Source organism: Oncorhynchus kisutch, linkage group LG5 (genome assembly GCF_002021735.2).
Source record: "Oncorhynchus kisutch isolate 150728-3 linkage group LG5, Okis_V2, whole genome shotgun sequence".
NCBI lineage: Eukaryota > Metazoa > Chordata > Actinopteri > Salmoniformes > Salmonidae > Oncorhynchus > Oncorhynchus kisutch.
This window is the reverse complement of record NC_034178.2, coordinates 12,124,338-12,141,698: the sequence shown is the minus strand read 5'-3', so window position 1 is coordinate 12,141,698 and position 17,361 is coordinate 12,124,338. Positions and strand designations below refer to the sequence as shown.

The window sequence follows — 17,361 nt, the reverse complement described above, 5'->3', positions numbered from 1 at the left end:
TAACTGTTGTGCCATTGGCAAACTTAATGGTGTTGGTGTCGTGCTTGGCCAAGCAGTCATGGGTGAACAGGGAGTACAGGAGGGGACTTTGCACACACCCCTGAGGGAACCCGCGTTGAGGATCAGTGTGGCGGATGTGTTGTTGCCTACCCTTACTACCTGGGGGCAGCCCATCAGGAAGTCCAGGATCCAGTTGCAGAGGGAGGTGTTTAGTCCCAGAGTCCTTAGCTTAGTGATCAGCTTTGAGGGCACTATGATGTTGGATGCGTTGGAATATAAGGTATGGAGAATGACAAAGATAAGAGATAAGAGAGAATGTCAAAGAGCATATAGGATTATAGAAAAAGCAGTTTGGAAATTAATGTTTGAGTTTCAAATACTGAATGTTCAGTGAATGTGAGTATATTTAGGTGGTTTAAATTATTAACTTTCCTACGTTCCTTCTAAAAGTTGACCGTGCCAAAATCTAGTGTGAGACATGTTTTCCATAATGTACGTTTCATGCATATACATTTGAACAAAGCACATCATCACAAATAGTTTTTCACCATTTATTGACTATGGAGACAAGTAGCAAAGGTGGCTTAGGGAGGGTCTGAAGTATGTAAATATAGTGTAACCTACCAATCAATGTAGGCTATATCAAGTACCGTGGAGGAAACAATCTTACAATGTTGTAGTCCAGAAATGAGAACTTTACCATCTATGCCAGAAGCCTGAGCCTCTGATCGAGACTGTAGAACTGTCATCAGTGCATGATTCACTATTCCCCCTTTTCTGTTAGAGCATTTGTGTGCCCAGGCCCCATAGACATATCAAAGATCCCACACTGGTCACTAATGTAGCTAAACGATGTAGAGAGAGACAAGTACCTTAGCAGAATGCAATCTAAAGCTTGTGTGGCCTAGAGACGAGAACTCTAGCATCTATGGCAAAAACCTGGGCTGCTGACGAGAACAATATAATTGTCCCCACTGTATGTTACAATAGTAAAATAATCGGTTTGTCATGTGTTAAACTGATTCTACATTGAATTTAGTCTTCGAAATGCTCAAACAAGAATGGGTATCTGTAGTGGGTGTTCTTCAACTCTAAAATGCCCTAGACTGTCCATGACCAAATCCACCAGGAAAAGACAACAGGCAAATGGATATGTGGTCCCAATGTCAAAATACTGACAGCAGGGCTAGTTCAAACTGCAGTAGGAGGGTTCTCCTCACAGGTCCGTGAATCAGCCCATGCTTGGTGAATAGCACTTGGTTGATCTCTGGGAGCAGGACACAGGAGCGCTGAATAGATAATGTGAGACAGAAGTGAGAGTTCAGAATGAATCAAATAAATCATCACAGCAAAATAGTGTATTTTGTGAGCTAGAGAATTAACATTTTGACAGTCTGAGGCAGGGTGCTCTGCAATCATCTTAATCCAATTATTGACAGGGATAATGTGGCATTTCGTATTTGTCAGTATGAGTTGAATTAGTGGGTCCTGCCTTGATGACAGTATTATATGTACAATACTTGTCCAATAGATTTTTGTAGTCTTAAATTATTACTTTGAATTATTACTCCCGGAATGACATGCTAACTAGTGATACGGCTACTGTATTTGCTCTTGCTAGCTAGAAACATTATGTACTTATTAGCAAGCTAGCTACATTACTAAAGGTTGCTGTGTTCTATGTTGGGAGTCGTTTTACAGCTGGCATTGATGGTATCATGTTTCTATAACTATAAATAGTTTAAAATAAATGTAATTTTTTTTAACCTGATAGCAGTTTGTTGGGCGAAGATTGCTCTCGAGATGTCACCAGCTGTCTACTACCTTAGATACGGATAACGTGATCAGCAGAGATAGTACTATGGATAGTGCACAAGTTTTGAGTTTAGTACTCTGCGGATTGCCGGTCCAGCTAGCGAACATAAACGTACGTATTTAAATGTTTGTGTTCAGAATAAATAAATACACACTATGTAAAACCAGCTCCTTCCTCGAAAGAGATAGATTGTCTGGAAAACTAAAGCAGATCCTGTAGCTTGCTACGTCCCATCACTTAAAGGGGTCCGGAAGGACCTTTAACTCGATTAAATATATGGAACATGCTAACATCTCTGTTGACGAGTCTGCGATATGTAAAACACTAAACAAGAGTGGTGTTCATGGGAGGACACCTCAGAAGAAATCACTGCTGTCAAAAAAAACATTGCTGCACATCTGAAGTTCGCAAAAGAGCACCTGGATGTTCCACAGCGCTTCTGGCAAAATATTATGTGGACAGATTAAACTAAAGTTGAGTGGTTTGGAAGGAACACACAACACTATGTGTGGAGAAAAAATTGCACAGCCCAACAACATCAATACCTCACCCCAACTGTAAAGTATGGTGGAGGGAGTATCATGGTTTGGGGCTGCTTTGCAAAAATGAATTCCCAAGTTTATTAAGACATTTAGCAGGAGAATGTAAGGCTACCTGTCCGCCAAATGAGGCTCAACAGACGTTGGGTGATGCAACAGGACAATGACCCAAAACACAGAAGTAAATCAGTCAGAGTCCTGACCTTGACCCGATTTAAAATGCTGTGGCATGACCTCAAGCGGATCACACCAGACATCCTAAGAATTCTGCTGAACTGAAACAGTTTTGTAAAGAGGAATGGTCCAAAATTCCTCCTGACATTTGTGCAGGTCTGATCCGCAACTACAAAAAAAAAATGTTACTTTTATTGCTGCCAAAGGAGGGTCAACTAGTTATTAAATCCAAGGGTTCACATACTTTCCCCACCCTGCACTGTGAATGTTTACACGGTGTGTTCAATAAAGACATGAAAAAGTATAATCGTTTGTGTGTTATTAGTTTAAGCAGACTGTGTTTGTCTACTGTTGTGACTTAGATGAAGATCAGATCAAATTTTATGACCAATTTTTGCAGAAATCCGGGTAATTCCAAACGGTTCACATGCTTTTTCTTGCCACTGTCATTTATTTAATTGCCTAATTTAATAACTCACTGTTACTCAGATGGCCCAGTGGTGCCAGCTGCAACTACTGGAGTCTAAATACCTGGAGCAGGTCGACCAGATCTATGATGACTCCTTCCCCATGGACATCAGACAGTACCTCAGCAAGTGGATTGAGAGCATCGATTGGTAAGCAGTGATGGGAGGAGAGAGTCTGCTGTATTTAATGGATAAATGAACGTTCTATTCTACTATATTCGGTTCTATTCCATTCTATTCTATTTTAGTGATGCTGAGACGGTGCTGTATAATGGATAAATAAAGATCTACTCTCTACTGTAGTCTATTCAGACCCTTCATCTGATCTCTTCCCCTGTGATTGAAACTCTGTAGGGAAAATGTGGCTGTTCAGGACTCCTTAGCAACAGTACGTTTCCATGACCTCCTAGCCCAGCTGGATGACCAACACAGCCGCTTCGCCCTGGAAAACAACTTCCTGCTACAACACAACATCCGCAAGATCAAGAGAAACCTCCAGGTGTAGTACTATCTCAGTTACATCTTTTCAGGACAGACCTTACTGCCAGTGGCCTTCCATACTTTATTGCTTGTATGTTACAGGAATGATCTATAAGAACTTTTTATATTTTTTATTCTGGAAGTTATGACCCCAGTGTCTGCATGGTTTTTGGGGTTTGTGGTAATAAAGTACCCACTTTCCCAGGACCGCTTTCAGGAGGACCCCGTTCACATGGCCATGATCATCTCCAGAAACCTGAAGGAGGAGCAGAGGATTCTGGCTGCTGCCAAAAGCATAGAGGTGCTCTGCATGAACTTGTATTGACATACATTGTAATTAATAAAATCACCACACGTCTTTCTCTATCCGTGCTGTCAGATATTGTAGATGATACATATCTGTATATTGGAATGTTTACATGCTTTAACTGTGCAGTTAAATGAACAGTATTTTCCTCTTCAGACCGACAGAGAGAACACACAGACCAGCATGGTTCTGGAGAAGCAAAAGCTGGACAACAAAGTCAAAGACATGAAAAACAAGGTTCAGGTGAGTTATCATTTCCATCATATACTAGATGTTGATTGTTTCCTGGTGGAACAGTTCCATCAGTGATTCGCAGTACATGTTCATGCATGTCAGGTTTGCCATCTATCTGATCCAACGTGTTTATCTCACTTGCTAGGAAGCGGATCAGAATATAAAGTCTCTGGAATACCTTCAAGACGAGCATGACTTTAAGGAAAATACTCTTAAGAACAGAGGTGAGGTGTTTTATTCTCAATCTGTAATAGATCGTTTATTTACAGGTCTGTGTTTCAGGTTTAGTCAGTAAGTGAATGTTTTTCCTTCTCCCACTTTAGAACATGAAATGAACGGGCTGACACCCAAACAGCTGGAACACGAGAAGCTGCAGATTGTAGAGATGTGTTTCAAGCTGAAGTTCAAGAGAGTGGTAAGAGGGGTCATGATGAGGTTAAACAGTGACATTTTATCGTGACATTGTACTGTGAATGTTAACCGATTGGTTCCGCTTCAAGCACCACTAAAATTACATGTGTTCTAGTCATTCAGAAGAAATGAGTTGAGACTAAAGGGGCTTTCATACCAAATTGGTTTGGTGTGTTTTTTCCAAATTGGTTTGGTGCGTTTAGCCCCTTAGTTCGGTTTGTTTGGACTGGTGTGAACACTATATCCGCGCTTGGGAGGGCACTAAACAATCCACAGTGGTTTGCTCAAAAAGGGTGGTCTCGGTCCAATTCAATTCATACTGTGGTGCGGTTCGCTGCAGATGAGAAAACACAGGAAAATAAGTTACTCATTATTTTTGGTGGTTTGACTTGCAAGCATTTGATTTAATGCATGCAGCATCATCAGTGATATCTCTGAAACATTTTGTGAGTAGCAACGCATTTTTGAGCGTATCCAATGCAGGTTAGGGGAGCCGGGGGGCTATACCGGGGGTATAGCTGAATTTGGCCTATTCCCATTGCCGTTATAGCAGATATTGCGCTCTGTTTCCTCCTGCATGTTGTTGGAAGATTGGACACGCAATTGCCGATTCATAATAATCATAGATGGATTTAACGATTTGGCATTTAAACAAATGACTTTTACGTACACATGGTTTTGTTGAGGAGTTTTTGTTGGTTTGACATTTGGCCATGTGAAACCAGTCGGATCAAATGGGGGGAAAAGACAATGTAACAAATATAGATATATACGTATAAACGTGTATTATCCAGTAATAACCAGCCTGCTCACGTTGAAGAGTAGATAACTGTTCTTTATGTGCATAGACTTGCATGGACTTTACTTAATTTCCTCCACAGGAAGTGGTTGGCCAGTTGGCGGAGGTGCTCAACGTGGCCGAGGCGGTCCAATCAGACTTGATCTCAGAGGAGCTGCCTGAGTGGAAGAAGAGGCAGCAGAGCTCCTGTATTGGAGGACCACCCAACGCATGTCTGGACCAACTGCAGAACTGGTGAGGAGACTAGTTCATTCTTTTGGGAATCTCTTGTCTGATCAAGCAAAAATATGAATTTAGGAACCCAACAAAATAAAGTATTGTTCTTATTCTGCTTCATCTTCTTCTTCTCCTGTAGGTTCACAGCGGTGGCAGAAAGCCTGCAGCAGGTGAGGCAGCAGCTGAAGGAGCTCCAGGAACTAGAGCAGAAGTACACATACGACAACGACCCAATCAAACAGCAGAAAGGCTTCCTGGAGGGGCGGGCCTTGGCACTGTTCCGGAACCTCCTAGAACAGTGAGTGACACCACACTTGTATTCCGAAGTTAAACACCCATTCTGTGTTTTTCACAGGTGCATGCGGGACAAGGACATCCCAGTCGGCTGGGACAAGGACATCCCAGCCGGCCAAACCCTCCCTTAACCCGGACGACACTGGGCCAATTGTGCCCCGCCTCATGGGTATCCCAGTCGCGGCCGGCAGTGACACAGTCCAGGCTCGAACCCGGGTCTATAGTGGCTGCCGATTTTGCAGGTTTTACTACTTACAAAGCATGTAGAGGTCTGTCATTTTTTATCATAGGTAGTACACTTCAACTGTGAGAGACGGAATCTAAAACAAAAATCCAGAAAATCACATTGTATGATTTTTAAGTAATTAATTAGCATTTTATTGCATGACATAAGTATTTGATCACCTACCAACCAGTAAGAATTCCGGCTCTCACAGACCTGTTAGTTTTTCTTTAAGAAGCCCTCCCGTTCTCCACTCATTAACTGCACCTGTTTGAACTCGTTACCTGTATAAAAGACACCTGTCCACACACTCAATCAAACAGACTCCAACCTCTCCACAATGGCCAAGACCAGAGAGCTGTGTAAAGACATCAGGGATAAAATTGTAGACCTGCACAAGGCTGGGATGGGCTACAGGACAATAGGCAAGCTGCTTGGTGAGAAGGCAACAACTGTTGGCGCAATTATTAGAACATGGAAGAAGATCAAGATGACAGTCAATCACCCTCGGTCTGGGGCTCCATGCAAGATCTCACCTCGTGGGGCATCAATGATCATGAGGAAGGTGAGGGATCAGCCCAGAACTACACGGCAGGACCTGGTCAATGACCTGAAGAGAGCTGGGACCACAGTCTCAAAGAAACCCATTAGTAACACACTACGCCGTCATGGATAAATCCTGCAGCGCACGCAAGGTCCCCCTGCTCAAGACAGCGCATGTCCAGGCCCGTCTGAAGTTTGCCAATGACCATCTGGATGATCCAGAGGAGGAATGGGAGAAGGTCATGTGGTCTGATGAGACAAAAATAGAGATTTTTGTTCTAAACTCCACTCGCCGTGTTAGGAGGAAGAATAAGGATGAGTACAACCCCAACCGTGAAGCATGGATGTGGAAACATCATTCTTTGGGGATGCTCTTCTGCAAAGGGGACAGGACGACTGCACTGTATTGAGGGGAGGATGGATGGGGCCATGTATCGCGAGATCTTGGCCAACAACCTCCTTCCCTCAGTAAGAGCATTGAAGATGGGTCATGGCTGGGTCTTCCAGCATGACAACGACCCGAAGCACACAGCCAGGGCAACTAAGGAGTGGCTCCGTAAGATGCATCTCAAGGTCCTGGAGTGGCCTAGCCACCTGAACCCAATAGAAAATCTTTGGAGGGAGCTGAAAGTCCGTATTGCCCAGTGACAGCCCCGAAACCTGAAGGATCTGGAGAAGGTCTGTATGGAGGAGTGGGCCAAAATCCCTGCTGCAGTGTGTGCAAACCTGGTCAAGAACTACAGGAAATGTATGATCTCTGTAATTGCAAACAAAGGTTTCTGTACCAAATATTAAGTTCTGCTTTTCTGATGCATCAAATACTTATGTCATGCAATAAAATGCAAATGAATTGCTTAAAAATCATACAATGTGATTTTCTGGATTTTTGTTTTAGATTCTGTCTCTCACAGTTGAAATGTACCTATGATAAAAAATTACAGACCTCTACATGCTTTGTAAGTAGGAAACGCTGCCGATTTTGCAGGTTATCAAATCTTGTTCTCCCCTCTGTATATACACTGCTCAGAAAAATAAAGGGAACACTAAAATAACACATCCTAGATCTGAATGAATGAAATATTCTTATTAAATAATTTTTTCTTTACATAGTTGAATGTGCTGACAACAAAATCACACAAAAATGATCAATGGAAATCAAATTTATCAACCCATGGAGGTCTGGATTTGGAGTCACACTCAAAATTAAAGTGGAAAACCACACTACAGGCTGATCCAACTTTGATGTAATGTCCTTAAAACAAGTCAAAATGAGGCTCAGTAGTCTGTGTGGCCTCCACGTGCCTGTATGACCTCCCTACATGGCCTGGGCATGCTCTTGATGAGGTCGCGGATGGTCTGCATTGTCTTGCATTAGGAGGAACCCAGGGCCAACTGCACCAGCATATGGTCTCACAAGAGGTCTGAGGATCTCATCTCGGTACCTTATGGCTGTCAGGCTACCTCTGGCGAGCACATGGAGGGCTGTGCGGCCCCCCAAAGAAATGCCACCCCACACCATGACTGACCCACCGCCAAACCGGTCATGCTGGAGGATGTTGCAGGCAGCAGAACGTTCTCCTCGGCGTCTCCAGACTGTCACATCTGTCACATGTGCTCAGCGTGAACCTGCTTTCATCTGTTAAGAGCACAGGGCGCCAGTGGTGAATTTGCCAATCTTGGTGTTCTCTGGCAAATGCCAAACGTCCTGCACGGTGTTGGGCTGTAAGCACAACCCCCACCTGTGGATGTCGGGCCCTCGTATCACCCTCATGGAGTCTGTTTCTGACCGTTTGAGGAGACACGTGCACATTTGTGGCCTGCTGGAGGTCATTTTGCAGGGCTCTGGCAGTGCTCCTCCTTGCACAAAGGCGAAGGTAGCGGTCCTGCTGCTGGGTTGTTGCCCTCCTCCTCCACGTCTTCTGATGTATTGGCCTGTCTCCTGGTAGCGCCTCCATGCTCTGGACATTACGCTGACAGACACAGCAAGCCTCCTTGCCACAGCTCGCATTGATGTGCCATCCTGGATGAGCTGCACTACCTGAGCCACTTGTGTGGGTTGTAGACCGTCTCATGCTACCACTAGAGTGAAAGAACCGCCAGCATTCAAACCAAAAACATCAGCCAGGAAGCATAGGAACTGAGAAGTGGTCTGTGGTTATCACCTGCAGAACCACTCCTTTATTGGGGGTGTCTTGCTAATTGCCTATAATTTCCACCTGTTGTCTATTCCATTTGCACAACAGCATGTGAAATGTATTGTCAATCAGTGTTGCTTCCTAAGTGGACAGTTTGATTTCACAGAAGTGTGATTGACTTGGAGTTACATTGTGTTGTTTAAGTGTTCCCTTTATTCTTTTGAGCAATGTATATACATATACTGTATATTCTACCCATTTGTTCTTGAAGGATATCTAAATGCCTCTATAGAGTATATCACCTCAAAATTCCTTGTGTCTCTGTGGTGTGTCATAGTTCCTTGGTGGTAGAGAGACAGCCCTGTATGCCCACACATCCACAGAGAACTCTGGTGCTGAAGACACAGGTGCTGTTCACTGTCAAGCTCAGGTAAGCACAAACACAACAGCACCTCCCGTCTGTAGTTCCTCCCATCTGTAGTTCCTATGGATCTGTCCAGACCTGGTTAAGTTTTGATTTGTATTTCCTCTCTAGATTTCTTGTGAAGCTCCCGGAATTCAACTATCAACTCAAAGTGAAAGCTTTGTTTGACAAGTAAGTGGATGAGTGTGGTAGAATATGTTTGTGTGTTGTTATGCTCTTCTCTTGAATTTGGGATGTGAAGACATAACTAAAGGGGGAATGCACATTGCATTTTCTCTCCAGGGACGTTACAGAAAAGAAAGGGTTTCGTAAGTTCAACATATTGGGCACCAACACAAAAGTTATGAATATGGAGGAGTCAAATGGAAGCTTGGCTGCAGAGTTTCGCCACTTGGTAAGCTAGCACCATTTCAAATGGCATACAGGGCACTACTTCTGAATGAGTTGTCCCATTTGTCCATTTGGACCTGCACTGTCATCACTCCTTACAGTTTATTCTCTGGTCTCAACACAGCAACTGAAAGAGCAGAAAGTAGCTGGCAACCGAACAAATGAGGTAAGAGACGACCTGCAGATTGATCGCTGGGTTATATGACTGGCCTATAATGACAAGGTAATCGGTTACAGTCAGCTCATTCCGATAGATATGGGTGCGTCCCGATAATATCTTCTAACTCCTGAAGTATGCGCTCGATTCGCCACTTCCCACAAATCTAAAAGCATTGAATTGGTTCGGAGGGAGTTTCCATCATATTTCATATACCAGTCATTTTCCTTTCAAATCAGGGAAGTGAACAAGTGCAGACTTTTGGAGGAAGGCAAGACAATTGGGACGTTAGCCCTAATGTGTTACTGTCTGACTATGTTATTCCAGGGGCCTCTCATTGTGACAGAGGAGCTGCACTGCATCTGCTTTGAGTCGGAACTCAACCAGTCAGGTCTGGAAATCAAACTAGAGGTAAGTGATCTGCAATATAGTTCAGAAAGGAAACGCCAAGTAGAAAATATTTATTATTATTATTATTAAAGATTGAATAATGCAAGTCTTGGTTGAAATAGGTTCCTTCAGGGTAGCTCACTGCCCAAGCAAAGCGTCAATATATAAAATAACCTACAAGCAGGAAAGCAGAACCTAACAGGTGGAGGCTGGGGTGGTGGTGGGAGTAAAGAAGTAAACAGATACTAGCAGTAGCAGCAAGCGGCAGCAGGATGTGTTAGCAAAATCGGTCAGCTTAAATAGAACGCCAAATGAGGTAAAGGGGATTGTTACTAGCATCTAATTGGTGCCACCTCAGCTTTCTGAACTGTCTTTTCTTTATTTCAGAAAAGAAACACGACATAGAAATATGTTTACCACTTTATTAAATAATTCATCTTTCAATTATTGGCGATATAGGCTCTGTTACATCAGGGTAGCTCACTGCCCCAGCAAAGCGTCAATATATAAAATTACCTACAAACTATACCAATCCCCCAAAATGGCAGAACCATACACCAGACGACTATGTGTCGCTACTGCAGAAAGCGCCGTTGAGACATTATCAAATAAACCAGCTAAGTCATCCTACAATTACAAGACTATACTATGTGTGAATATCAACCATGTGTAGAATGCGCTGTGCAACACATGACTTACAGTTCTCATATGACACTGGGTACCCTCGCTTGAGGCAAGATGAGCTGTCATCTTAGTAGCTATGTCCTATCTAACTAGCAACCGTAAGCAGTACGAACCCAACCGCCGTGGAGACGCACCGCCGGGTGCTCTCACTGAAACTACATGAGTAATCATCTGATGGGTCTATATAAAAAATATCTCATTATCGAAGAAGCAAACTTAAGCAATATGAGCCGGTCAACAACCTGCAGCTACAATGCCTTCAGAAACTATTCATCCCTTGACTTTATTTGTTATGTTACAGCCTTATTCTAAAATTGATTCAATTAAAAAAATGATATTAGATTTACATAAGTATTCAGACCCTTTGCTCAGTACTTTTTCGAAGCACCTTTGGCAGCGATTACAGCATCGAGTCTTCTTGGGTAGGACCCTACAAACTTTGCACACCTGTATTTGGGGAGTTTCTTCCATTCTTCTCTGCAGATCCTCGCAAACTCTTGTCAGGTTGGATGGGGAACGTTGCTGCACAGCTATTTTCATGACTCTCCAGAGATGTTACAATTGGGTTCTGGCTGGGCCTCTCAAGGACATTCAGAGACTTGTCTTGAAGCCATTCCTGCGTTGTCCTGGAAGCTGCGTTGTCCTGGAAGCTGAGCCTTTGCCCCAGTCTGGGGTCCTGAGTGCTCTGGAGCAGGTTTTTATCAAGGATCTCTCTGTACTTTGCTCCGTTCATCCTTGCCTTGATCCTGACTAGTCTCACAGTCCCTGCCGCTGAAAAACATACCCACACAACATGATGCTGCCACCACCATGCTTCAACGTAGGGATGGTGCCAGGTTTCCTCCAGATGTGACGCTTGGCATTCAGGCCAAAGAGTTCAATTTTCCCTTTAGTCAAACTCCAAGTGGGCTGTCATGTGCCTTTTACTGAAGAGTGGCTTCCTTCTGGCCACGCTACTATAAAGGCCTGATTGGTGGAGTGCTGCAGAGATGGCTGTCCTTCTGGAAGTTGCCCCTAGCTCTACACAGGAACTCAATCAGATTCTTGGTCACCTCCCTGACCAAGACACTTCTTCCCTGATTGCTCAGTTTTGCCAGGCGGCCAGCTCTAGGAAGAGTCTTGGCGGTTCCAAACTTCTTCCATTTAAGAATGATGGAGGTCACTGTGTTCTTGGGGACCTTCAATGCTGCATAAATGTTTTGATACCCTTCCCCAGATCTGTGCCTCAACACAATTCCTTCGACCTCATGGCTTGATTTTTGCTCTGACATGCACTGTCAACTGTGGGACCTTATATATACAGGTGTGTGCCTTTTCCAAATGATGTCCAATCAATTGAATTTACCACAGGTGGACTCCAATCAATTTGTAGAAACATCTCAAGGATGACCAATGGAGACAGGATGCACCTGAGATCAATTTTGAGACTCATAGCAAAGGGTCTGAATACTTCTGTAAATAAGGGATTTCTGTTTTTATTTTTAATACTTTTGCAAAATAATCTAAAACTGTTTTCGCTTTGTCATTATGGGGTATTGTCTGTAGATTGATGATAGGAAAAAATATATACAGTGGGGCAAAAAAGTATTTAGTCAGCCACCAATTGTGCAAGTTCTCCCACTTAAAAAGATGAGAGGCCTGTAAATGTCATCATAGGTACACTTCAACTATGACAGACAAAAGGTCTTGGCCATAGTGGAGTTTGGAGTGTGACTGTTTGAGGTTGTGGACAGGTGTCTTTTATACTGATAACAAGTTCAAACAAGTGCCATTAATACAGGCAACGAGTGGAGGACAGAGGAGCCTCTTAAAGAAGTTACAGGTCTGTGAGAGCCAGAAATCTTGCTTGTTTGTAAGTGACCAAATACTTATTTTCCACCAAAATGTGCAAATAAATTCATAAAAAATCCTACAATGTGATTTTCTGGATTTTTTCTTTTCTAATTTTGTCTGTCATAGTTAAAGTGTACCTATGATGAAAATTACAGGCCTCTCTCATCTTTTTAAGTGGGAGAACTTGCACAATTGGTGGCTGACTAAATACTTTTTTGCCCCACTGTATATTATAATATTTAATCAATTTTGGAATAAGGCTTTAACGTGACAATGGGGAAAAAGTCAAGGGGTCTGAATACTTTCCGAAGGCACTGCATATGGGATGTACTTTATATCAAGTAGCCAGCAAATACGGCAACATGTAGGCTATTGACCACGGCTGACTCCGTCATAGCAAACTTAATGAGGCACGGTACAGGCAGTTAAACTCATCGCAGTTTAGGAGCTCTCAATAGACCAGTGAAGGTTATTCTACCATTACATAAATGTCTACTAGGCTTATGTATGAATATTAACTGTGTAGCATGAGCTAATGCAGCCATACGTCTACTTCTCATATGAAGTACCATCGATGAAGCAAGATGAGCTATCATCTTGGTACATGGGAAATATTCTACCTATCTAACGAGGCAGAATTGGCCAGCCCATAGCTCAGAGCTAGCTCGCAGCGCTGACGAAGGAACCAGAGCCATGATTAGTTCCAGTATCTTGTAATTCGTTGCCAGCGTCAATGTTGAACAGAGGTTTGCCAGGTCCCGCCCGTGCGCAGTATCCAGGTAGCATAACATGAAAGAATTAGCATGGAACATCAGTCGTCGTCAGCAGAACTCAACAGTGCTTTGTCATCTCTTTCATCTAGGGATGCCTTGCAAAAGTATTCATCCCCCTTGGCGTTTTTCCTATTTTGTTGCATTACAACCTAATTTAAATTGATTTTTATTTGGATTTCATGTAATGGACATACACAAAATAGTCAAAATTGGTGAAGTGAAATTTTAAAAAGTGCTTGTTTCAAAGAATACAAAACGGAAAAGTGCTGTGTGCATATGTATTCACCCCCTTTGCTATCAAGCCCCTAAATAAGATCTGGTGCAACCAATTACCTTCAGAAGTCACATATTTAGTGAGACTGCACACAGGTGGACTTTAAGTGTCACATGATCTCAGTATATATACACCTGTTCTGAAAGGCCACAGAGTCTGCAACACCACTAAGCAAGGGGCACCACCAAGCAAGCGGCACCATGAAGACCAAGGAGCTCTCCAAACAGGGCAGGGACAAAGTTGTGGATAAGTACTGATCAGGGTTGGGTTATAAAAAAATATCAGAAACTTTGAACATCCCACGGAGCACCATTAAATCCGTTATTAAAAAATGAAAATAATATGGCACCACAACAAACCGCCCACCAAAACTCACAGACCAGGCATTAATCAGAGAGGCAACAAAGAGACCAAAGATAAACCTGAAGGAGTTGCAAAGCTCCACAGTGGAGATTTGAGTATCTGTTGAGTATCTGTTCATAGGACCACACTCCACAGAGCTGGGCTTTACGGAAGAGTGGCCAGAAAAAAAGCCATTGCTCAAAGAAAGAATAAGCAAACACGTTTGGTGTTCACAAAAAGGCATGTGGGAGACTCTCCAAACATATGGAAGAAGGTAATCTGGTCAGATGAGACTAAAATTGAGATTTTTGGCCATTTAGGAAAACGCTATGTCTGGTGCAAACCCAACACCTCTCATCACCAAGAGAACACAGTGAAGCATGATGGTGGCAGCATAATGCTGTGGGGATGTTTTTCATTGGCAGGGACTGGGAAACAGGTCAGAATTGAAGGAATGATTAATGGTGCTAAATACAGGGAAATTCTTGAGGGAAACCTGTTTCAGTCTTCCAGAGATTTGAGACTGAGACGGAGGTTCACCTTCCAGCAGAACAATGACCCTAAGCATACTGCTACAGCAACACATGAGTGGTTTAAGGGGAAACATTTTAATGTCTTGGAATGGCCTAGTCAAAGCCCAGACCTCAATCAAATTGAGAATCTGTGCTATGACTTAAAGATTGCTGTACACCAGCGGAACCCATTCAACTTGAAGGAGCTAGATCAGTTTTGCCTTGAAGAATGGGCAAGAATCCCAGTGGCTAGATGTGCCAAGCTTATAGAGACATACCTCAAGAGACTTGCAGCGGTAATTGCTGCAAAAGGTGGCTCTACTGCCTCCCGGGTGGCGCAGTGGTTAAGGGCGCTGTACTGCAGCGCCAGCTGTGCCATCAGAGTCCCTGGGTTCGCGCCCAGGCTCTGTCGTAACCGGCCGCGACCGGGAGGTCCGTGGGGCGACGCACAATTGGCCTAGCGTCGCCCGGGTTAGGGAGGGCTTGGTCGGTAGGGGTGTCCTTGTCTCATCGCGCACCAGCGACTCCTGTGGCGGGCTGGGCGCTAACCAAGGTGGCCAAGCTGTCCCAGTGTGCGCTAACCAAGGTGGCCAGGTGCACGGTGTTTCCTCCGGCGCATTGGTGCGGCTGGCTTCCGGGTTGGATGCGCACTGTGTTAAGAAGCAGTGCGGCTTGGTTGGGTTGTGTATCGGAGGACGCATGACTTTCAACCTTCGTCTCTCCCGAGCCCGTATGGGAGTTGTAGCGATGAGACAAGATAGTAGCTACTACAACAATTGGATACCACGAAATTGGGGAGAAAAAGGGGTAAAATTCAACAACAAAAAAACACACAAAAAAAAAGGTGGCTCTACAAAGTATTGACTTTGGGGAGATGAATAGTTATGCACTCTCAAGTGTTTTTTTTGTTGTTGTCTTATTTCTTGTTTGTTTCACAATAAAAAATATGTTGCATCTTCAAAGTGGTAGGAATGTTGTTTAAATAAAATGATACAACCCCCCCCCCCCCCTCAATTTTAATTCCAGGTTGTAACAACAAAATAGGAAAAATGCCAAGGGGGGTGAATACTTTTTCGCAAGCCACTGTATGAGAGTACGGTTAACATGTGAGTGTCCACAATGCAAAGAATACTTAAGAGATCATGCAAGATTAAAGGGAAGGAACATTTGAGTGTATTTCAGACTGACAAACCCTTTAAGCCATCATACCTCATACCCCTTTAAGCCATCATACCTCATACCCCTTTAAGCCATCATACCTCATACCCCTTTAAGCCATCATACCTCATACCCCTTTAAGCCATCATACCTCATACCCCTTTAAGCCATCATACCTCATACCCCTTTAAGCCATCATACCTCATACCCCTTTAAGCCATCATACCCCTTTAAGCCATCATACCTCATACCCCTTTAACCCATCATACCTCATACCCCTTTAAGCCATCATACGGACCGCCTCTGGAAAAGTGCAATGCAACTGCAACCCTTTCGCCTGAACTTAGACTCAAACTTGTGTTACTGAGAGAGGAGAGAGACGCTTTTCCGTAGGCCATGACAGTAGCGGTACGATTGATCCTGATTAGGCTACGCACATAGCATAAAACAACATGCAGTATACTAACAACCCCCTAAAACCGCAACTAAACGGTAGCTATGTGTAACCACGTGTACTATTTAATTTACCTGCTACATCTAGCAGTAGCTGATGTGTCTGGTGCATGCACAGAAGTGCAAAGTGAGAGTGACATGACTATCTAAAACCTAGGTCTACAATAAGTTCTACCTGAGCTGATGGCTATGTCTAACGTATATTCCGCTAAGCCCTGAGAGAAGATCGATGATGACCTGATAACAAGAAGAGATAGACCAAATAGATGTTGAAATATGCCTGCATATTAGTTTGCTCGGAACAGAAGCTGCAGGTATAGCTATAATTGCACACTATTTCAGACCTGCACGTTAAATTGAGTGTTTTTAGCTAAAATGTATAAAAGAAGGTTCCAGAATGATAAACCTACAGTCAGAATATGTACGAAATTGTAAGTGTGACTGCCGGTGCAAGTCACACTAGCTAATGTGAATGGAAGACACCGTAAATGTATAGCTGATACTACAGTGTCTTGCAGCGGTCTGGTGTCCTGCTCGACACATAATAGGCTACTATCTAGATTGATTTCTGTACTGAACAAATTAGCGGCCAGTATTTGGCCTTAATGAGACCAAATACTATCAAATCGCCGTGATGAGCACCATCTTGCTCATGTCATCAAGAAAACATTCGTACTCGCTGTAAATCGACCCATAAAGGCTAGTGTAGGCTACTTCCTCCTGTATGGGCGAGCAGATTTCTCTGTGATGGGGTGTATTAACCGAGCGCACGGACTCTGCCCGAAGCTGGCATTGGAAACAAACAAAAGTATACAATACTTTAGCTAGTTGTAACCGCTATTGACAACAGTAGAGCGGCGACGTGGATTGATCCTCGCAGTCAGTGACATCCTCTCAGCAGCCAGACATGCCACTTGAGCATATTGAATGATGCGGGCGGGGTTCAACCACAGCTAGCGAGCATTCGCAAAGACAATTCATATCAGAAAACAGCAGTACAGTGAGAAACGTCTAGTCACAGCAGCAGCGTCAATGCAGCAAAAGAAGCAAACGCATACTAGCAATCAAAACTGAGGCGGGCACTCAGGTTCACTATCTGAACTGGCTTCACTTTATACTCGGTCTACACTCCCATTTTCATGAGATCCAACAGCACTCTGACCTTATTTCATTCGATTTGACTTTCTCTGGCCTATGGTCCTTCTTAGACCATATCCCTGCCCATCGTGGTCATCTCCAACGTCAGCCAGCTGCCCAGTGGCTGGGCCTCCATCCTGTGGTACAACATGCTGACCAGCGAGCCCAAGGTGGAGTACAGTGCCTTCATTTCATT

At 43.7% G+C, this 17,361-nt stretch overlaps 2 protein-coding genes across 3 annotated transcripts in view; one reads left to right on the top strand and one right to left on the bottom strand.

Annotated features, from left to right (window-relative positions):
• The window catches only part of LOC109890649 (signal transducer and activator of transcription 1-alpha/beta-like), a 42,891-nt gene that overhangs the window by 20,202 nt on the left and 5,328 nt on the right, over positions 1 to 17,361 (top strand). For both annotated transcript variants that reach the window (XM_031824479.1, XM_031824478.1), the window contains exons 2-15: positions 3,019 to 3,146; positions 3,351 to 3,495; positions 3,682 to 3,777; positions 3,940 to 4,026; positions 4,163 to 4,241; positions 4,341 to 4,432; positions 5,310 to 5,461; positions 5,583 to 5,741; positions 8,976 to 9,068; positions 9,174 to 9,233; positions 9,345 to 9,456; positions 9,577 to 9,618; positions 9,937 to 10,020; positions 17,237 to 17,335. In XM_031824479.1, the coding sequence (XP_031680339.1) occupies positions 3,019 to 3,146; positions 3,351 to 3,495; positions 3,682 to 3,777; positions 3,940 to 4,026; positions 4,163 to 4,241; positions 4,341 to 4,432; positions 5,310 to 5,461; positions 5,583 to 5,741; positions 8,976 to 9,068; positions 9,174 to 9,233; positions 9,345 to 9,456; positions 9,577 to 9,618; positions 9,937 to 10,020; positions 17,237 to 17,335 (1,428 nt within the window). The remainder of the gene's footprint in view (positions 1 to 3,018; positions 3,147 to 3,350; positions 3,496 to 3,681; positions 3,778 to 3,939; positions 4,027 to 4,162; positions 4,242 to 4,340; positions 4,433 to 5,309; positions 5,462 to 5,582; positions 5,742 to 8,975; positions 9,069 to 9,173; positions 9,234 to 9,344; positions 9,457 to 9,576; positions 9,619 to 9,936; positions 10,021 to 17,236; positions 17,336 to 17,361) is intronic.
• The window catches only part of LOC109890646 (formimidoyltransferase-cyclodeaminase-like), a 31,061-nt gene continuing 14,237 nt past the window's right edge, over positions 538 to 17,361 (bottom strand). Inside the window, exon 10 of the mRNA XM_031824481.1 lies at positions 538 to 1,289. The gene's annotated coding sequence lies outside the window, so the exon portion shown is untranslated. The remainder of the gene's footprint in view (positions 1,290 to 17,361) is intronic.